Below are 23,537 nucleotides of genomic sequence, written 5' to 3' on the forward strand. Positions count from 1 at the left end.
GTGAGAATTTATGAATATAATAAAATACAAAACACAACTACAGGTATGTTTTTTGAGGAGGTAAGAACTTTTAACAGCTCTGTAAAACTCTATGTGATCTGACCTTAGTGTTATTGACCGTATCATTCTTGCAGTAAATAACTTTGCAGTATAAACCTTTCCATAGCTTCTGGTAAAATGGCGACAGGTACGACTACTACTTTTATGACCACCAGTACTACTCACTTATTACCACTGGTACCACCATGACCATGACCTGACTCAGAGTACAAACACACGTAGAGCTGTGAAGAGCTGGCCGCTCAGAGAAAAGTGCGTTTGTTTTTCTATATTTAGACGTGATTTAGTCCGTGATAAAAGTGTGAAACAACAGCACAGCGAACAGAAGGAAATGACGAGGCAGATTCCAGCGCTCCAATAAAACCTGGATGTATAGAGACGGAGAGAGGGGGGGCTAGAGCGAGAGAAAGAAAGTGAGTGAGACAGAGAGACAAAGAGAGAGAGAGAAAGACAGAAGGGTATAGATAGAGAGAGACAGATATAGACAGAGACAACGGGGGATAGAGAGAGAAAGCGAGAGAGACAAAGAGAGAGAGAGGCAGACAGAGACAGAGAGAGAAGGGGATAGAGCAAGAGAGAGGGACAGATAGAGACAGAAGGGAATAGAGCGAGGGTGAGGAACAGAGAGAGAGGGACAGAGCGACACAGAAAGAAAGAGAGACAGAGGGTGATAGAGCAAGAGAAAGCGAGAGAGACAAACAGAGAGAGACAGAGACAGAAGGGGACAGAACGAGACAGAGAAAGACAGAGACAGAGGGGGATAGAGCCAAAGAAAGAGAGAGAGACAGAAAAAGAGAGAGACAGAGACAAAGAGAGAGCAAACAGAGCAACAGACAGAGCGGGCTAGAGCGAGAGAAAGAGAAAGTGACAGAGAGAGAGAGACAGAGTGAGACAGAGAGAAAGAGATAGAGACAAAGAGAGAGATACAGGAAAGAGAAAGAGAGAAATAAAGAGAGAGAGAAGACAGGAGAAAGAGAGGGAGACAGACACACACAGAGACAGAGGGGACTAGCCAAAGAGAGAGATGCAGACAGACAGAGAGAGAGAGAAAGAGAGAGAGAGAGAGGGGAGGCTAGATGGGGGAGTACCTAGAGGGATAAACAGAGAGAGTGAGAGAGGAGGAGAGATGAAGGGATATATAAATAGAGATCGAGAAGAAAGTGAGAAAGAGAGACAGAGAACGGGGCACATAAATAGATAGAGAGGGAGTGAGTAGGGGTGAGATACAGTAGTTAGAAAGAGAGGAATAAAGAAAGAGAGGAAGAGGGAGTTAGAGAATGTGAGATGGAGAGAGAGAGAGATAAGAGATGAATGGAGAAGAGAGAGAGAGATTGTGAGAGAGAAGAAGGAGAGAGAGCAACATGGATCCAGATCAAATATTTTGGCTTTATGTAAAAGTGGGAAAATGGACGAGCGAGCAGCATGGGGGAGATAGGAGGCGAGAGAGGAGGGCTGTGGAAAGTTGGCCATTGTCAGTGGGGCATTTTCATAGACTCATGTGAAAAGAAGAGAGACACAGACACAGAGAAAGAGAGAGGGAGAGAAGGAGAGAGAGAGAGGGAGAGTATTTCCCAGAGGTGCGCGTCATTTTAACACACTTCTGTTTCCACACATCCAGCTGCCACACTGTGTTACCATACTCTGACTAATACTTGGAGTACACGGAACACATACTTTCACTTTCCTAAAAACAAAACAACCATTAGGTACACAGCTTTCTCCAATCTCAGATACTACTACTACTACTACTACTACTGCTACTGCTACTACTACTACTAGTACTACTGCTGCTGCTACTACTTCTACTCCTACTGCGACTATTACTGCTACTACTTCTACTGCTACTACTTCTACTACTACTGCTACTACTGCTACTACTACTGCTACTACTGCTACTACTACTACTACTACTACTACGCTACTGCTACTACTGCTACTACTACTACTACTACTACTACTACTACTACTACTACTACTACTGCTGCTGCTGCTGCTACTATGACTGCTGCTACTACTGCTACTACTACTGCTGCTGCTACTATTACTACTACTGCTACTACTACTACTACTGCTGCTGCTACTACTACTACTACTGCTACTACTACTACTGCTGTTGCTGCTACTACTACTACTACTACTACTAACTACTATTACTACTACTACTACTGCTACTACTACAACTGCTGTTGCTGCTACTACTATTATTATTATTACTACTACTACTACTACTATTACTACTATTATTTCTACTACTACTACTGCTGCTGCTGCTATTACTACTACTACTACTACTACTACTACTACTGCTACTACTTCTAGTATGAGTAGTACAATATAGATATCTATTTATAACTCTATAACTCTGTAACTGTCCTGTACTACTATACTACTACCATTACAACCACAACTATTACTCCTACTGCTACTGCTACTACTACTACTACTACCACTACTACTGCTGCTACTACTACTACACTACAATATTCTCTCTCTCCCTCTCTCTCTCTCCCCCTTTCTTTGTTTCTCATCCTTCTTTCCCTCTCTCCCCTTTTGTTGATTTCTCCTTTCTTTCTCTCTCTTTCTCTCTTCCATCTCTCTCTCCCCTTCTTTGTTTACTCAACTTTCTTTTTCTCTTTCTCCTTCTTTGTTTTCTCAACTTTCTTTTTCTCTTTCTCCTTCTTTGTTTTCTCAACTTTCTTTTTCTCTTTCTCCTTCTTTGTTTTCTCATTTTTCTCTCTCTCCCCTCTTTGTTTTCTCAACTTTCATCTCTTTCTCTACCCTTTCTTTGTTTTCTCTTTTGTTTTCTTCTCCTATTACTCTTAATACTACTTCTACTCCTACAACAAGTTTTCTCCTCTTTCTCTCTCTCTCTCTCTGTCTCTCCCTCTCTTCCCCCTCCCTTCTTCTTTCCCCTTTGTCTCCCTGAGGTGCTAGGATCATTTGAATCAATTACAGCTCTAGCGTCTGTTTCAAACATTGCCATAAAAACATCTTGGTGCGTAATTGAAAAAAGGCCGTCCTCTCTTTACCCTCTCCTCTTTATTCCAAACATTTTTTTCTCTATCGGCCATAGAAAAACAACATCCCTCTGTACTTCACTGCGTATGTGGACTGTGTACTTAGAGTGTATTGCTCAGTGGGCTCAGAGCGGTAATCAGATGGAAGAAGTGGAAAAAGTACTCACTCCGTTTTGTTACTTAATCTGCATTGCGCAACTTCTCTGATGGATGGAGATGTTTCTGCTTTGGCTGGAATGTTCCACGGTATGACTTTAAACATCCAGCATTTATTCATTACAGGTGTTTCTGTTGCTCAAAAATACAATAATTTCTTCTGTGAACAGGGGCGCCACTCCATAGATCTGAACTGTAATGTAGCGCCGTGGTGTAACCTGTAAACCTGTCACCCTAAACAAAGCAATGACGTTTCCATGAAGACAAACTCCTCTAGAAATACTGCTCTAGAAATGTTACGCAGCTCAAGTTTAAGTAAAAGTACAAAAAAAATTAAAGTAAAAGTTAAAGTATCACATGAAAAAAATTTACTTCAGTAGAACTATTAAAATATCAGTTTAAAAATGTAGTTAAAGTAAAGTAAAGGAAAAAGTAAAAACATTTTGTGTAGATTTTGAGATCTAATAAAGCTTCAAATGTAGTACTTTGAATATTTGTGATTTCTGAATTCATATTTTCTTCTCTAGCTGTTTTGATTTGTATATTTTAGTTTTTTCACACTCCCCAATGAATGTTAAAATAAACCCCTCAGGCTTTTCAGCACATCTCCAGCTGTCATCAGAAGTACTTTTACTTTTCAGTCCTGTGCAAAAATGTAGAGGAGTATAAAGTACAGATATCTGCTCTCAAATCTACTGAAGTAAAAGTAAAAGTATCCACTCCAAAATCTACTTAAGTAAAACATTTTTACTTAAGTAGAGTACTTTACTACTTTTACTTTGTACGTTCCAATACTGAATAATATACTATGATGGCTTTAGGTTTGTCTGGGAGCAGCTACTACTACTACTACTACTACTGCTGCTACTATTACTACTACTACTACTACTACTACTACTACTACTACTTACTACTACTACTGCTGCTACTACCACCACTACTACCACTACTACTACTACTACTACTACTACTACTACTACTACTACTACTACTACTACTACTACTACTACCATTACCACTACCACTACTACCACTACTACAACTACCACCACTACTACTACTACTAGTACTACCATTACCACTACTACTACTACAACTTACAACTACCATTACAACTACTACTACCATTACAACTACTACTACCATTACTACTACTACTACCACTACCACTACTACTACAACAACAATTGCTACCATTAATACTACTACTGCCACTACCACCACTGCCACTACTACTACAACTACTACTACCATTACTTCTACTACTACCACTACAACTGCCACCACTATTACCACCACCACTATTACAACAACAACATTACTACTAGTACTACTATTACTACCGCTACCATTACAACTATTATTACCACGACTACTACAACAACTGCTACTATTACAACAGCAACTACTACAACTAATATGAGTACTACTACTACTACTCCTGGACTCTGGTATAGTGGATTTCCCTGTGGTGTGGTGTATTGTATTGGTGCAGTGCTTTGCAGTACTGCATTATGTGGATCATATATTTAGAGTGTATTGCTCATTGGCCTCTTCCTGTGAGCTTAGGGCTGTGTATAGAAAACACAGTGGTAATAATAGGCTGGGATAGTTTTAGCTGTATTCCTGAATCATGCTGAAGCTTTAATTCTACAGAGGCACTAACGACACAACCGAGGCAAAATCAAAACAACCAGGCAAAATACTTAAGCTCAAATTACAATTACAACTGAATTCATAGATTAAGAGGAAATGCAAATAACTGTCACAATACTAAAACTTCAAACTCAATTTCAATACTCTACTACTTCTATTGTTCATATTGTTGCTTCTACAGTGAATATATTACAGTAGTATTAGTATTATTATTTGTATTAGTATTGCTTATACTGTTATACTGTTACTTACCTAAACTACAGTGAAACCTTAAATTAGGGGTGGGCAAACTGCGTCCCGGGGGCCGTATGTGGCCCTTTGAACCTTTTAATCCAGCCCACCGAACTTGAAAAAAATTATAAAATAATAAACCTTGTCAATGTTTTATTTTTCCTGCAATTCTGGCGTTTCCCAATAGATGGCGCACTCTAGATACATTGACCTTTGTTGCGATGCAGCATATTATTCTGCATTCATGTAGTGTTGAAAGATCCGACTTGCCGACTTGTTTTTCCGACATAACGAGGCGTTCATGTGAATTTTCCTAGTGGTAAAGTCATTTTTCCGATCATTCCAACACTACATGAACGCATCCTGAAAATCGCTACAACAAAACTAACTCCAGACTTTGATGCGCTGGCTAAACGGGACACCAACAACACTGTTCCCACTGAAATGAAGAGTAAGTTTCTGTGCCGTGCATTTACGTGTTACATGTCATTTCTATTAAGGTGTGCATGTAAGTGTTGTGCACGTGCACGCACATTCTCAGTATAAACAATGCGCACCAGATCCAATATAACATGCCTGCATACTGTCACGCTGGCACTGTTCAGTCCTGGCGCTGGCTGTTGTTGAGTTTTGGCACTGGGGACGCACATTGAATAGAAGGAGCAGGACAAGTATCTGCATCTCCTAACGTCTTTGTAATAAAGACAGTCAGGAGGAAAGTGATGATGATAATATCCTGAAGGACAACAGAACTTTCAGTGCTTTAAAATTGTAACTGTTGGTAATAAAAAAAAAAAAAGAAGTAAATACCGTGGGACTTGAAAGACAGACATTTTGCTGTAATGCTATGTAATGATTTTCAATTGAAATTCAAGCACAGGTTTTCTACATATCCCATGTTTTTTTTTTCTCTCCACTCCATCCATCTGCTCTTGGTCCGGCCCTTCCACCAAATTTTAGAATCCTTTGTGGCACACGAGCGAAAAAGTTTGCCCATCCCTGCCTTAAAGCTAAACGTTTACATGATGATTTTAAATTCCATATTAATTGTTCTGAATTAAATAGATTCTCCTTCAAGTTTACAAAGAAAAATAATAATTCCGAATTGAGGTTTACATGGCAAACAAGTTAAATCATGTTAAAATTTCGCTCAGCATCTGGGGGTGGGGAAGGGTTCTGATTGGACAGAGACACCAACGTATTTACGTCGACCGGAAGAAAACACACACTTCAGTTGCTACCGGCTTTTCTGTCATCTTGGTTTGTCGTTACTCCACGGACACAAACATGATCCAAACTTTTTCCGCAGTGGTTCCGATGATTTGCGCAGCAGCTGGAGAATTATGTCATCACGCTTTATGTCTGTCAGCTGAGGAGGAGAAGGGAAGAGCGTCGGAGAAGAGAGGAAGAAGACAAACTGAGTCAACGGCTGCTCTACCTCAGCCCACTCCCACATCCCGCTTGCAAATCCAAAGAGCAGCTCGAGACAAACGTTCACTCCAGGTCTCAATCTTGCAGTGCAACATCGCATCAGAAGGCGACCCAACAAAGAATAAGAAGAATAAACCTTTACATGATCGAAGAATAAATTCATTTGAGTTTAGGCAACGTTTATATGATGACGGTCTGAACAGAAGACGCAAAAGTGGCTTTGCATCTTCACTTTTTATTCCATGTTTAGACAAGCATTTTTGGGAGGAAATCTGCGTGCATTCGGTGACGGAAATGGATTGGGTATGCATGTCAGGTGGTGATGTATGTGACGTAAACATGTACGCGACGTGAGCAGATCTGACCAGAGTTTTGCGTCTTGGGCAGTGTAGATGGTATTCAGCTTTTCCACTCTGGAGGGTGGTTTCAGATTTTTGAATTTTTAAGCCCCAAAAACGCCATCACTGTCTAAACAAAGGCACTTCCGATAAAATATTTTGTCATTTTTCCCTGCAAGCGTCCTCGTGTAAACAGGCCCTTAAAATCAGAATAAGCCACCCACTTACTTCAGAATTAAGTTTTATTCCTAATAATCATTTTCATTAAGAATTAAGTGTTTACATGTTTTTTTAAAAGCAGAATTATAATTTTTTTAATCAGAATTAAAGTTTTTTGGGGTTTTTTTTCGGAATTGACGCTCTCATGTAAATGTGGCAATAGTACACCTTTATTAACTTGAGAAAAAGTAACATTTTCTGTGTATGTAAATTGGTTTAGTCCTGTTCTCGTCCAGGTTTGGTCCAGTTCCGTGAGTGTAAAGTGTGAAGCGGCTATAATGAGCTGAATAGAGAGCGCTGGACTGTTCCGTGAGCATATTTCTATGCTGAGCTTAAAATAAGTTGGAGCTTAGCCTTAGCTCCCCTCACACATCACACACGCACATTACACACACATCGCACACATGTGGAGTATTTGAAAGAGAGATTTAATGTAAGTCAAAGCAGAAAAGCTGCAGAGGTTCAGGGAATGTGCTGACTGAGTCCAATGCTCCACTTGACCTGAATCAAGAACAAGGATCAGAATAAGACCACTGATCAAACACTGTCAATAACACATGTCCTGCAAAAAGAACGCTTCCTCCAGTACAATCTGAAATCTTATAGAAGTTTAACTTGTTCCACATGTTTACATTAGAGCTATCCATCTTACTTTTGTTTGAGGAGATAACTATGGACATTTGAGTTGCTACTGTTTTTTTTTACACCATATGTGGGAGCAAATGTGGCAGAAGATCTTAGAATGGACCATTTTTTCATCAGTCGAATCACCAGAGCGGAGTAAGAGTGACGCTTTTCCTGTTGTGTTCACCTGGAGCCATCTGGACTCTGCTGTGACGCTGCAGGAAACACAGGAAGTACACTTTTGGTTCTTCCACAGGATCTGCTGACCCTTGAATCTGAACTTGAATTTCCCTCAGGATCAATAAAGTATCTCTCTCTCTCCTTCTATAATGTACATTGGGTCACCTCTTCACAGATCTGACTTATAATTTGGCCTGGTGGTGACACTGGCTTGTATTATGTCATACTGTGTAACAGGCCAGACAAAGCAGTAAGATTTGGAAACAAGCAGGTGGAGGACTGTCTACCTCAGAAAAGTTACATAGTGCACCTTTACATTTACATGAATTATGTTGCATTTTTAAATCTTATTCTAACTTTCAAAATTACTTTGGCTACATTCAGACCCAAATCTGTTTTTTTTGTTGTTGTTTTTTTGCCCCTATGCTCCTGCATCTGATCTTTTAATAACAGTCTGCACGACACAGATCAGATTTTTTTCAAATGTGACCCAGGCCACTTGTAGCCTGATTCATTAGCCGGTTTCACTTTGTGGAAACCGTCTGACCTCATTCGCTCGATGGTAGGTGGATACTATTTTTATTTTTATTTAACCAATCACTGCTATTTGGTCATGACATATGTAATGCGCCAAATCCATAGGAAGAAGGGCAATAATGTCTTTCCCCTTAATAAAATTCACCAAACATTCTCTTTGTTTCGGCTTTAAATCCTCAATCTCGGTAATCGTTGCCAACACAGAATGTCTGTCTTTGTCTACATCCATCTCTACTGCTTTGTTTACCGTTGTGCTTCACAAAAGGGACCCAGACAAGTGATTGAGTTTGATGTCATGGCTTCACAGCTCTTCACTGATGCATCTAGTGTATTCTGATTCCTGACCTAGTCGCTGGAGAGAAATGAAACTGAGTGGAGGACTAGGTAGCGCCAGCCTTTCTAGGACACTTGGATATGTGCTCCTAAAACTGATACATATCTGATCTTTTAACATGCGACTTCAGTCTGAACAACCAGGTCACATTCATTCACCTACACGTCAGGCTCAGAGTCTCGTTAATGGAGGGAAAGCAAGGATAGTGAGTTCATTCATATTTGGGGGGATCGCTGTATTTAGGTCACATTGGAGGGGTCTTATCGGAACTGGACGGTTTTTAAAATTATTTTCCAAAGAAATGTCCGAGCGCGGCTACAGTCAATGAAAAATCAAGAGCCTGCGAGCCAAATACAAGGAGGCTAAAGACTCAAACAAGTGGCCGTAGATATGTAACCTGTCCATTTTATGAAGAACTGGACCATAATTTCGGAGACAAGGCCAGCGTTAAGGCGACTTCCGAAAACTCTGAGCACGCTCGCTGCGTGTGACATCATTGTGTCCTCCAATGTGCATGCGGGACACTTTTTGGGGCATATAAAGTTCACACTGGAGATCACATACAAGTCACATTTAACTAGAAATGTGAACAACCTCGCAAAAAATCTGATTTGGGCATGAAGCACTACAGACTGAACGTAGCCTTTGTCTTGTCTTAAGAGTAAATAAATAAAAGTCACAATGCCCTTCAAAAAACAAAAGAAACATTTACTCAAATCTAGTTTAGATTTAGCATTTTTCTGGTGGTTGATCACTCGCTTGGCCTTGAATGTTCTACAGTCAGACACCAACAGGTCAGATCTGTGGAGAGGCGACTGTACCCACTGTAAGAATATGTGTTTGAAACTGAATAAATACAAGGTATATATGTTTAAAATGCCATACTGCGGAACATTACAGGTAAAGCAATAACATCTCTGTGGACACAAGCAGCTTACATACAGTCTGTGCACCTTTAACTTACTTAATATCAGTTCATATGAATGCACTCTCTCTTCCTCTTCACACAAAAAAGCCTGGAATCGAATACATCCACAAGTTTGATCACACATTCTGGAAAAAAAATGACAACTTTTGACTTCTCGCATCCCGCTACTTTTGATGTCGTTGTGGGGTGACGGAGGGGAGTTTTCTGTCAAATGGGGGTGGAATGGATTTGAACTCAAAGTGAAGTCTGTTATGAGGTATTCAGACACTGACCGTTCCATCTCGTCCACTTCAATCAAAACGGCAAAAAAGAAAATAAAGGAGAGAGAGGGGAGCTCAGGGTTACACCGGGTAATACAACAATACATGTACACTTACTATTACTGTGTTTCAGCTTCAATAACTAACCAATCAGGGCCAAAATGACAAATACATTTAAAGGTGCATTGTGTAACTTTTTGATTGAGGACCCGTCACCTTCTTGTTTCAATGGATATGTCACTGCTCTGCCTGGAACGTTCCACAGTGTGACGTTAAACAGCCCTACCTTACATTTATTCAATTACTGTGGTTTTATTGCTCAAAAATACCAAGCAAAACAAACATTCTGACTGTGTGAGGTGGCGTTTCTCCACAGATCTGACCTGCCTCTCCATGGAGGAAAACATTTGATGGACACTAGTGTTTCCCGCAGTGCTTTGACATCAAGTGCCCCCTACCTTGTGTCAAAGAGAAACAGGGAGGATGCAGGACTGTAGTGATTTTACAAGATGTGCCGAGGCTTCGAAGTGTGTGTCGAGTAATGAAGGGGGTGTTTCCGTGAAGCGTGTATCGAGGCTTGCTTCATTTGGGGGAGGAGCCAAAAATAATGACGTCCGAAGCCTCGCTGCCCAGCTGTACCATGTGATCGCGTTGGGAAGTGGTTCAGATTTTGCTGCGAGCTACTGCAGCTATATAGACCCTCAGGCTCCATTCAAAATGTGGTTGTTTGTAGGAGAGCTGCGGTCAGTTGACAGTTTGGATACTAGAGTTTGGAGTGTCTGGATACTAGAGTTTGGATAGAGTTTATATCTCCAAGGCCGAAGAGCTTGTGTCAAAAAAAAAAAAAAAGAAATCATTCAGAACGAAAAACTACTGAGAAACTCTTGTTTCTGAATAAAAATAAATACAATTTCCCCTGTCCTATACATCATCGTGCAAGTCACACAAGCTTAATCTGTGCCCTTATCCTAGTTCCACAAGCACTTTCACTGTCCTCTGCCTGATTATGCCCCTGCCATGTTCAGAAAAAACTGTTTCACCTGCCATATTATGATATTACCATTTTGGGAAAATTTACACACACAGAATACAAAATGTATTATACACATATGTGATCATTTTCGTGGTTTCGTGTGCACATGAAGCTTCGAGAATTGAACCCTCTCTCGAACCAACTGGCTCAAGTGGTTCAATGCCTCACAAGGCTTCATCTCACCATCACTACAGGACTGCTTTAAAGTATTTAATAACAAATCCAAAAAAATCCACAAATCCAAAAAAATCCAAAAATAGAAACTAAACAGCCATAAAAGAACAAGACACTGACAAAGACACAGACAATGGCAAATGCACTGGACCAACAAAGGGCACAGAAGAACACAGGGTATAAAAGCACACAAACACAGGTGAAACACATCAGGGCGGGGCAATAAATCAACAGACAGGAAGTAAAACTCAAACTACAAGCAGACAGGATTAATATCAAAATAAAACACTAAGGGCACACAATACTAAAGGAAAAGATCCACCAAAATAAGCAAAAAACAACTACAAAACATGAACCATGACACCTTGATTACAAAAAAATAGATAAATAAAAAATACAACACTGCAGCCGGAATGAGGCGGAATAGCGACATCTGTCGGTTACATATTTTACTGAGCCACCAATCATCTGCTGTGCTACGCGACCAACAGTATTATTTTTTTATTAGGAGAGAAGCAAATTATCTGGATAGCTAGATACAAGGGTGTAGGTTTGGCCTATGCTAACAGTGCACGAGTAGTGCTCCGTTTCCGAGGTGCACTTGTGGTGATAGTCGCTCTTTTTCCACACCGACTCATTATAAGGCATCATCTTCATCTTCATTATTAACTGAAGATGAAGCCAAGTAAGTTATTTTTGAAAAGTTTTTCAAAGTTTGGTGCGCAGCGTCTTCACTCGCGCCTGCTCAAGTCGCCATCTTCGGGTGTTGGCCCTGTCCTGCCGCTTCCCCAGTTTAGGTTCCTGGCTCCACTAATGACATCACTCTGTTGCAGCCAATGAAATAGCGGCAGGTGTAACCCTGTCGTCATATCACTGAATACATCTCAGAACGTCTACTAAACGAAATGTGAACTCAAACGTGTTAAATTAATACTTTTCTCTTTACAGCTGATAAATGTGGTGCTGAATTTTACAGGAACAAACTGGAACATGTCCCTCCCACTTCTGTTTGTTACTGAAGTACTGTGATGTGGTATCCTCAAATGTACTACACTAATATACAGCACAGTACAGTAGTGATCCTTCCATTTCAGTGCAAACTATTTGACAAAATAACTGTTGTTAAGCACTCTTAAATCTTAATTCTTACTATTCTGACTGTAATAATTCACAATCTTGTCAAAAAAAAAAAAGGAAAGGTAAATTTTTCATTTCTAAAACACTTGACTTGGACTTATGGGTCTGTGACTTAAGACTTGACTTGGACTTGCCTGTATTTGATTTGGGACTTGACTTGGACTTGAGGTCAAAGACTGGAGACTTACTTGAGACTTGCAAAACAACAACTTGGTCCCACCTCTGCCAGTAACAGTAGATTCAGTAGTAATTGTAGTAGTGCTAACACTGGCCAGTAGAATTCATATTTTTTTAACCAATTGAGTACTGTAACAGAGTAGTATTACAACTCCCAGTAAGCACATAACCGTCCAGTGGTTTGGGGGTAATCGTGGAAGTGATGTCATTGTGGTGGGCGTGTCCCGGGGGTCAAAACAGGAAGTGATGTCGCTGCGGCGCGGTGAGTCATGACCTCGTGGTTCCAGATGCTTGTTCCAGATGTGTCCCACCTCTGGACCACAGTTTCTGCTTTTCCACTTCTGGTTTGGACTCTCTCATTTCAGCGAATATAATGGTCCCCTCTATGCACGAGCTTGGTATGTTCTACGGTTTTGGAGTGTGTACTTTATATGCCAGTGCCCGGGAGTAAAGTTGTGGCATTTTCAACCAATAAATGCATATTACATAATGTTAGCCAATTCTAAATACAAATGACGCGCGTAAGATGGGAAGTATTAGTAATTCATATATTTTTACGCACTACTGACAATAAAGGAGCTGTTGTTAGTCGGTCTAGAAATAGGTGTGGATATACTAAAACTTTGTATAGATCTTGTGCCACTTGATTCTTGCAAGATAAAATTGCGTGAGATTGTGCAGGTGAGTAGAATGTTTTGTTTTGTGGTTTTTTTTTACTTCTGAGTGACTAATGAGTTCCACCTCTTGAGAAGCCGGAGTTCAGAAAGCGATTCTACAAAGACAGCGAACATCTAAAATAGACTGTCTAGTGAGGAATGTGTTTTGTCACATCTCAAAACTTTTTTAAGGCCTAGATATAATCAGCTTAGGTTTTTCAATTTAATCACAATATGCACTGCTTTTATGCTTTATATGAGTTCCTGCTACACTCTGGTTGGCTAAGTCCACCTGTCACTCACAAAGCAGGAAAGAGGCTGAAGAATAGGACAAGTGCTAGTTCAAATAAAGTAACCTTGGAAATGTCAGAAGCACTGATTCACAATATAAAATACACACCAAAAATGAATGCTTAAGTAAATTCAAATGAACTAGCTTTGAGATTTCACTTGACATGTAAAATTATGTACCAATGAAATATGTATTTTTTTTTTATTCAAACAATTGAATTAGTTTCTTATTTTAAGTACCTGCGATGTATACTCAGGTGCGACATATATATTAAAATATATAATCTCACATGTTCGGGGTTTTTTTTGTGTTTTTTTTTCTTCACTGACAGCTGCGAGAGGCTGTAGTCTTGTGTGTGAGTATCTGCTGCTCCTGTTCCTCCTGTACCACTGTCACTTCACTCTACTGCACATGTCTCCTGCAGAAAGAGCCTCTGTCCTGTCTGTATCATGTCAGTGTCTTGTGGATTTCAGCAGATTTCATCTTTAATGGTAATTTAGCATCATAACTGATTTTATCACACGGCAATAAAATGTTAACCATATTCTGCAGATTACAAGCTTCAAGTCGTGAAATCTGCAGCCGAAAACGGTAATCGAGCAGCAGAAAGAAAGTTTGGAGTGAGAAACTTGTGAGGGAAAAGTGGAGGAAACTTGAACTGCAATGAAGAAAACAAAAGAGCTAATCAAGGGTTAAAAGCTAGATTTAGCTAGAGTTGGTGGAGTTGCACAGAAGTGACACAGAGGATGAAGAATTGAATGGATTTAGTGATTTGGAGTGAGATGGAAAGTTTGTTAAACTTATTCTGTTCTGTTGTTTATGTTATAGTTATCTGAAGAACTGTTCATATGTGACGTTAACAGACCAGACTTAGACTGCTTAGACGGATAAAGCGGAAGAAAATGGATGGATGGAAAATACCAGACACATGTTCAGCCTGTTCTATTGTTATTCCTATAACTTCACTTTCAACATAAAATGTCAGTTCCTGGTCTCAGATTTTATAAAATAAATTTCTCCCCCAAAAGTGCGACTTATAGTCCAGTGTGACTTATATATTTTTTTTTTTTTTTCTTCATTATCCATATTTTGGCTGGTGCGCTTTATACTCCGGAGTGACTTATAGTCTGGAAAATACAGTACAAAGAGTTATCTTTAGTATAACTATGTGTGTTTTCCTATTGCAAAAATACATGTTCCATTGGTAGATCATTTTACTTGTCATGTAAAATTTGCAAAAATCAATGTAACATGTTCTTAATTCAAGAAATTGTAACTTGGCAAGATTGTAGTTTGTATAGTGTAGTGTAGATGGAGATTACATGGAGATTATTCCTATACTTGTGATATTACATAGTATGGCATTAGATTTATCTAGGTATTTCCATCAAGGTATCCATCACTAATAAAAAATATTACATTTGAATACATGTAAGATAGATAAGAGTAGGGCTGGGTATCATTATGAAGCTGCCGATACATAGGCCACGAAACGATACATATATCGATACAGTGCTTTTTCGGTTCGATACGATATATTTATATATATTTCAAATCAATTTGATACGGTTCAATAAAAAAATAATGGCTAAATCATGGCTGTGACACTAAAAGTCTTTGTTAAACCACTTTTTGTGCAAAGTTAATATGAAACACAAACATTTTAATCCTGAATACAGTGAAAATGTCAAATGTGTTGCATAAATGAGTTTCCTTCCTTTAAACAAGCAACAAAACTGTTGCTGTAACAAAATAATTTAGTAAAATATACCAAAAAATAGACTTGGCGATATATCAATACAGCAGCCCACGATATCGATACTGTATCATTACTTTAAATGATACGATATATTGATATTTTGATATTTTTGCACATCCCTAGATAAGAGTAATGCCAAGCTGTGGAACATCCCTGGCAATGCATTCAATTTCCATGGATTAACAATAATAATTTTGGTGCCCCCCCATCTGCATTAAATATTATTGGCCTATTATAGACTATTGTGCTGCCATCTGAAACCCAGCAGTCAGACTGTGAGACAATCTAGACCAGACAAAAGCTTATCACAGCTCAACACATGAATGTCTGCTGGACTCACGGTGCAGGCTGAGGGAGATGTTGATGACCCTCTCCTCGGTGAAGCTCTTCAGGTTGGGGATCTTGGCACACTTGAGGAGGGTGGAAGCGGGCGACTCTCCCACATGGATCCAGCAGACGGTCTCCTGCGAGTACAGGAAGTCCATGGCTGTGGTCTGCTTGGTGCTGGTGGAGAGGAGGCTGTGGACCGTGGTGCCGCTGAGGGACGTGGCCTGGATGTTCTGGGAGTTTGCGATGAGGAGCACGGGGAGCCGGTCCACGGGGACTGGAAGCAAGGAGAAGAGGAAGGTCAGCGTTTTGTCCCCTTAGAATTATAAGCTTCTGTCTGCGTTCTGGGTAGATCTGAGACTTTGAGGTTTAAAGTTCTGAACACTCATATTGATACTTGATGCTAACTGGAGGCACTGCTCTGTCTGAAGCTCTGTTACTCAAGTTAGACTTAAACTGACCTTTATTTTAACACAATCTGACTGATTGATTTAGTTGAAAATAATGTGTGCATATATTTTTTTTTCAGTGCAATAAAAATTTCCAAAGTAAAATCATGTCAAATTTGGCTAAAAAACTATACAGAGTGAATGCCTCCCCTATTTATACATGTAATATATTAGATTACCGTATTTTTCGGACTACAAGATGCACTTAAAATCCTTTAATTTTCTCAAAAATCAACAGTACGCCTTATAATCCGGTGCGTTTTATGTATTAATTCTGGTTGTGTTTACTGATCTCGAACTGATTTTATGTGGTACACTGCGCTCAAAAATCTGTCAAAATGTTTTAGTATGACTTTGGTAAGAGTTTTAAGTCTTGTCTTTTACTCTCTGGCTTTTAACACCGCGTGAGTTGTGTGGTCCTCTGTGTCTTTTATTTATTTTTATTGTATTTTATTGGATTATTTATTTATTGGTATTCTATGATTTTGCTCTTATTTTATTTGACTGGTTTGATTAATTTAAGACTAGTATGATTAAATCTGAGCATTTATTTCATCTTTTTATTATTGTTGTTATTAGTATGAATTTGTGCAGCACTTTGGAAACTGTTTGTTTGTCAAATGTGCTATAGAAATAAAGTGGATTGGATTGGACTACGAATCCCCACCGCATGATGGATTGTCAGAGCATTACGCCCACCGTAGTCAGGAGCCTCACCAAGTTAGTTCAACAGAAGCTGACAGAATCGGCTGACAAGCAAGCTGTATTTTCAGCACTTATAGTTTATGCAAATGAGCCATGTGGCTAAGTTTCGTTTTTGTAAAATGTGAACAAATGTGCGCAAAGGTGCATTAAACACATTAGAATTACGGGTGAATTACACCACGATCTGCCAAAGGACGCCTGAGCTAAGTCTCCGTCTCAAGTGTTGTCCATTTGTTTCGCTTAATGTGCCTTATAATCTGGTGTGCATTATGTATGAAAATAAACAAAAGAATTCAACATTATTAATATTGCGCTTTATAATCTATCTCTATCTAATCTATATATATAAATAAATAATAAGTATGTGCCTTATAGTCCAGAAAATACAATAGGTAGACTAGGGTTCTATGTGACTATCCTGCATAGAGTACTGCGGAGTGTGTTTACCATTCTTGGCCTTGCATGACCTGTTGTCTGGCTGGGACAAGTAGCCCTCCACACAGGAGCAGCTGTAGCCCCCCTCGGTGTTAGTACAGGTCTGACTGCACGTCCCATACACGGTGCACTCATCAAAATCTGAAACACACACAGAGACGGTCCCAGATGAGCATAAAGGGAGCCAGAGCCAATAGAGCTGCAGATGGAGAGACATGTTGATCATCCAAGTCTGTTTTACAAGCTGTGCCACGCGGCCACGATGAAAACATTTAATATTGGAGTCACACATGAAAACGCAAACAACTACGCCAAACAGACATGTGCTGAATGATGATTGCTGTTTACTGGGCTGGAATTAGAAGATCCATGCACATATGGTGTCAAATCATACGATACAGATTCCACTGTAAGAGCAAGAAGAAAAGTCTGGATTCTTTTAACGTTCACATTTGTTAAGTATACAAAATTTTTATGTATCCAAGTGATAATTTGCTAGTTTAGGGTTGTCTGCAATTTGCTGTTGTTTGTTCAAAATCCATTGCTCTTTTCCAGCCCTGAATTTTGTCAGACAAATTAAATTTTTGAAATAGACAAAATCTTAAATATGAAGTGCGAAGTGTGTTGCCCAACACAACAAGGTTATACAGTGGTACATGTGGGATTTGAACCAACAGGTTGCTGGATATTTTAATAAAAACATCAAATTTTGATAGGTTTTACCAAAAAATCTGTTTAGGAATATAAAAAGTACTGGGTCCAATATTGAGCCTTGTGGAACACCAAGGGATAAAACTTTTAACAGAGACAAAACCCAAAATTAAACCTGGACAAGACCAACACTAAACCAATACTTGGACCAAACTAATTATACTTCAGGACATAACTGGGATTTAACTGTAAACACAGCCTTACGTTTAATAAAAAATGCATACTTGTTCACCTCAAAGTACAACCCCACTGACTAAAGCCCGAATCGCTTTTAATTTAAAAGAGAAGTCTGAATTTGATGTCGATGACTCACCTTTGCATGTTTTTCCGTCCTGGTTGATCTCATATCCGCTCTTACAGTAACACGCTGGTCCATCTGGAGTGACGGCACAGTGCTCCTGACAGCCCCAGATACTGCAGTTTGAAATCAACTCTGCAAAAACACACAAAAGTACAAGTACTTAAACACCTTGTGCCTACATTTTTCCATGTAGTTTTCCCTGCAGTATATTATAAAAGGAGTAATTTGTGAAACAGCTTGGCGTCTACTATGAACCATTTATATTGACCACAAGTGTAGTTTAATTTAAAAGTTTGAAAAATGTGGTCACTGGTCTCTATTTAATCGTTTTTGTCGGTCCACAATAAAAAGTAGATTTCATTTGGTTCCAGTATCGGTATATTAATATTCAATACCAATATTTTTTGTTGCTACTCCATACTATGTGTGCCGTGTGTCTTTCCCAGATTGTTTTTTTTAAAACAGATTCATGATTAAAATGGAAATAAGAGATCATTATACAGCTGTATGTTCGTTACTATTATTACAAAAGTGAGAAGTACATTTATGATCTTTACTTGAACTAAAGATACATTTGTGGGTTTTGCTATGAATTTTAAAAACTAAATATCAAATATTGGTATCAGCTCAAAAAAATGTAATAAAATCTTTTTAAAAATATATATTTTTTAATCCATATTTTCCCATCCCTAGTGAAAAGGGGCCTCTTTTTCATCAGACTGTCAAAGGTGAGGAACATTGTGACATTGTGCACCGCAAAAGTTGTGTTTGGACTGATTCATGTGTGTGAGTAATCCTGTACTGTCCTGAATTTGCTGTCACTCCACTGCTCTGTACTTTCCAAAAGATCAGACTCCAGGTCATACACGTACAAGATTTTAAAAATGCCACACAACCATTTTGAAAACATAAAAATCCGCTGCTTGCTACATTCTGCCCTTTTGAACAGTGAATGGACCTTTTCTCAAGTCATTTTAGAGCAACGTTGTGGTTTTCGATGAACAAAATGTGAAATAATGATCTGTGTGTAATAGGGTTGGGCAGTATCCAAATTTTGATGCTGTTAAACCTTCTCAGGATTTTACCAGGGTATACGGTATTACTGTATAATCAAAATGTTTTAGTACGACTTTGGTAAACTACAAAGCTGCTCCGCTATACTGCTCTATGGTCTATGTGTATGACCTGCAGACTTATAATCTCTGAAAAGTTTCACATGAACCATCTCCAACACGATACACGCACAGGACAGACTCACCATCAGCAGCACATCCTCTGTCACAAAAAGAACACTCATATTCCACTGAGTTGTGTCCTTTAGTCTGTCAGAAGCTGAACCGTAACAGCGCACAAAGAGTGAGCTGTTTATATCAGTGCTTTATGGTTTATGCAAATGAATCATGTGCTTTTAAATTTCATTTCTGTAAAACATAAATAAATGTATTCTGAAGCAAATATGCTGCCAAATTGCCAAAGTACGAGTATTTTTTTTTGGGGGGGGGGCTAACTTGCTTGTGGCCGGACTTGCCATCTTGTCTTGGTCTCTCTTATGAGCGTCATGTTACAACAGAACAAAACTAATCGTATGTCATCTCCCCACACAGTTAAAAGAAACATTTTAGATATTATTAGTTTTAAATCATGATAGCATTAAATTGAAAATACAGCCACACAACCACATGCTGAGCAAACAAATGTAGGTATCAATAAATTATAATATTATAGTAGGTCCTTATTCGTTGCAGATTTGTATGATTTTTTTATGACGGTAATAAAACTGATACCTTTGCTACTTTCTGATACAGCGCGATCAGGACCGTAATACTGTATTACCACCCGAACCTAGTGTGTATTACAGTTTAATACTAAATCCCTGAAAAAGCTAAATGTCTTCTTTAAGGTATAATTGATACTTTTACTTTAAGTATTGGTACCAAGACCCCTTTAAAAATCTGCATCCTTTGAGAGACCTACTGAAACTGGCATTGTCACCAGAAATGACAGATGAAAACTTTGGAGAAATAGCATTTAGATGATATTATGAACATTATTTTGTAGTTGTATATAATGCTTAAACATGAATAGATACTGAAAAACAATTTCAGTTATATTCCTTATGCTGAAAAGAAAGCCCCAGCTCTACTTTCCATGAAGGACTTTTCTTGTTTTTGAGGTTTCGAGTGCTTCAGGTGGATTCGGGGTTAATTACGTAACTCAACAGTGAACAGATGAGAGCGTGATTGATTTGGTTTATTATTGCTTTGGCTCAGAGCAGCTCAAGTGAATAAAAGCATGTGTCTTTAATGGGAAGTGCTCAGAAGGAGGCTCAGGATGTGGATAGTGAAGTGTGCAGTGGTTTATGGGAAATGCAGAAATGTGTCTAGATATGTATGTATGTTGATAGGTCTGTGTTATGTACAGTCAATGTCATCTTGTATCACTTTATACCACAGGGCTCAGAAAAGTATTTTGGATTCTAAAATCAAACTGCATGCAACAGCAGTATGACTGAATGTATTATTTGGTTGAAGCAGCATACAAAAAAAAAACAAAAAAAAACAGGTAACTACATAGACCATGATCCTTTGCTGCATTTCAGTGCAGTTCAGTTCATCAGTAGATTACAGAAGAAATACTGCACTATGCATTTTGGATTTTGGAAATACAAAATTCGGCAGCAGTAACATAGAAACAAACACAGGAACATAGAAAAGACATATAAAGTTATCAATCCATCCTTTTGCGTTCATCAGCTCTAGCAATTTGTTGTACAGACGTATGGTGTGTGGGACAAACTACTTCCAGAGAGTGTCCGTGGTGCAGAACAGGGACAACTGCCTGTCCCCAAAGCAGAGTCCTGCACCAGGTCGGGTAACAGAAATAATAAAGAATTGTTGCTGAAATGGGCGGGTTTTAAAGTTCTAGAATTTTATGAACGGATATGCAGACGGGTAGTGATTACACACGGACAGGTTAGGTGAATCAAATGAACCAGAAAAATACTTGACACCCATCCTGGACGTCCATTGCCCTGGAAACAAGTGCCATTTCCCTGTCTTTTCCCAGAATGACAGCAGAGCAGGCTGAGAAACTTTAGTATTTTTATTACATAAACACATCAGTGGAGGTGATTGGTTCGATGGCTGAGCTCTTGGTTTAGTCCTGGTTTAGTCCTGGTCCAGTCCTGGTGCAGTCCTGGCGAACAGCTAGGCGGATATGGTGTGTATATATTTATAATCCACTAATGACACGGAGTAGGTTCAGTCCTGGTTCAGTCTTAGTTTAGTCCTGGTTGAGTCCTGGACTATTGGGCTGTTGGACTTATGGACTGTCCCTGATTTATCACAGGCAAGGAGGGGGTACAGGTGGAATGTTAATGGGTCTGGGCAGGTGCAGATTTAACTTTGATATAATCACAGGTTAATGGGCGGGTGTGGTGCTGTACTGAGCAGGTGTGGGTGGGTGCGGGTCTTCAAAAATGGATCCGTGCAGGACTCTGCCCCAAAGGTGCTCTGCAGACTGCTTGGGGGTTCTGTGTAGACTGCTCGGGGTTCTCTAGAATAGACAAGAGCTTGTTCAGGGCTCTCTTCTCAGCCACTGATATGAGTGAGTCAAGCTCTGAGGCTTTAGTCCTTCTTCATGAGGCTTTAGTCCTTCTTCATGAGGCTTTAGTCCTTCTTCTTGAGGCTTTTGTCCTTCTTTCATCATCTGTTACTGTCAACCACTCTCTCACCACGCCATCATCTTGCCATTTAAGCAACAACCACCAGCCTTTCCATCTAGCCCTCTTCACCACCAGCAGTTTTTTTTTTGACACAACTAAAACTTTTTTCAATACAGACTCAACTCAAGTAGTCATTTATGCCTCATATATTCCAATCATAATAGCCCTTAATAGTGTATTATGTGGGATGAGGTGAGGTCAACCATTTAATAGAACAGACTGAAGATGTGACATAATACGTGGATTTGAATGCAGCCTTTTATTACATTGTAAAACTGTAATTTAGTCATTACAATGAAAGGAGTTGGAGATCAGAATTGGATTGCTCTTAGAAAATGAACAGCCTTTTCAAAGCCTTGAGAGCACACTCTTCTCATTGGGTTTTTTAAATACTTTTGTTTATTTCTGGTTCTAAAAAGTCATCCAAAAGACCAGATCAAAGCATATTTTAAACTAGGGTATATTCACATGCAAATTTGTGTCATAGTTTGTCCAACCACAAAGTGACAAATAACTGTCATTGTGCGATCAGACATAATGATACACGTAAATATAATTAAAAAGTATTGGTCCAAGCACTGAGCCCTGTGGTAATCTTTAGTTAAGAACAGCAAAAACACTCGATTTCTGCTATTTGTATCAGTTTATCTCACAATCACAAGGGCATTTAAATACTGATACTTTGCAGCTGATGTCATCAACATTCCATTTCGTTTTATTTATTTATTTTTTTTAGTTAGGCTACATCCACATGACAACGCTCCTGGATTTTTTCTTTTTTTTTTTTTTCTTTTGCGGGTTGAAAAAATTTGTGTCCACACACGTGTCAGATTAAGAAATATTCAAATCAGTCCACACAACAATGGAGAGTGAAAACGATACAATACATATGCCACACCAATATGCAGTGCTGTAAACAGGATACAGCCAGAGCCACTGGACACACAATACTACAAAGAGTGCATGTGCATTAAGTCATTTCTGCGTGGGGTTCTCTTCTAGTCACGTGGCGATGATGGGGTTGCAACATCATTGTTTCTCAAAAGCTGCAGTTTGCTTGTCCACACGACAACGCAACGCCACCATTCTCAGATTACTCCACTCTGGAACCCGTTTTGAAAAAGCACAGTTTTCGGCCATCCGAAACTCTGGCTCCGTGTGGATGAAACGCCAAAACGAATAAAAACTTCACAATTTCGACCAAAAAACGTCTCTCATCCAAATGTGTTGTTTAAATCACTTTTGTATTTTGAGTTTTCGAAGCATCTTAAGCTTTTGTGGCAGTGTGTAATGTCTGTGTTTTGTCACCATGGTAACTGCTGAGCATTCCACCATAGACATACATGCAGAACACTTCCAAGATGATGTCACTGCAAAGTATAAATAAGATGAGTTTTATAATAGCAGTTTACCATTACCCTGTCAGTTTATATAGTAACAAAGAAGACAGAAGTTCAAAAGCTATAATCTGTATTTTGATTTTGATTTTATCCCCCCTCACCTCACCAGGCCTTTGTTCAGTATCAGAAAGTTGGTACACTATCAGACAGCAGTAATGTAGACAGCATCTAGTGGTGAAATGTGAGACTACAACAGCACCAGGTCACCAATCTAATTTCAAATGTTAGCTTTAAGTAGAAAATACACAATAACAATTTAATAGCAAACTGCAATTCCCACACAATT

The 23,537-nt window shown here is 39.2% G+C and overlaps 1 protein-coding gene across 1 annotated transcript in view; it reads right to left on the bottom strand.

The window, feature by feature from the left end:
• LOC110171260 (low-density lipoprotein receptor-related protein 1-like) overlaps window positions 1–23,537 on the bottom strand; it is a 363,394-nt gene that overhangs the window by 210,892 nt on the left and 128,965 nt on the right. The window contains exons 4-6 of the mRNA XM_055160387.1: window positions 18,140–18,259; window positions 17,128–17,256; window positions 15,540–15,803 (exon numbers count right to left, since the gene is read on the bottom strand). Coding sequence (XP_055016362.1) covers window positions 15,540–15,803; window positions 17,128–17,256; window positions 18,140–18,259 — 513 coding nt within the window. The remainder of the gene's footprint in view (window positions 1–15,539; window positions 15,804–17,127; window positions 17,257–18,139; window positions 18,260–23,537) is intronic.

The sequence above is a fragment of the Boleophthalmus pectinirostris genome, unplaced genomic scaffold (genome assembly GCF_026225935.1).
Source record: "Boleophthalmus pectinirostris isolate CB_2022bp ecotype Guang Dong unplaced genomic scaffold, ASM2622593v1 HiC_scaffold_3, whole genome shotgun sequence".
Taxonomy (NCBI): Eukaryota; Metazoa; Chordata; class Actinopteri; order Gobiiformes; family Gobiidae; genus Boleophthalmus; species Boleophthalmus pectinirostris.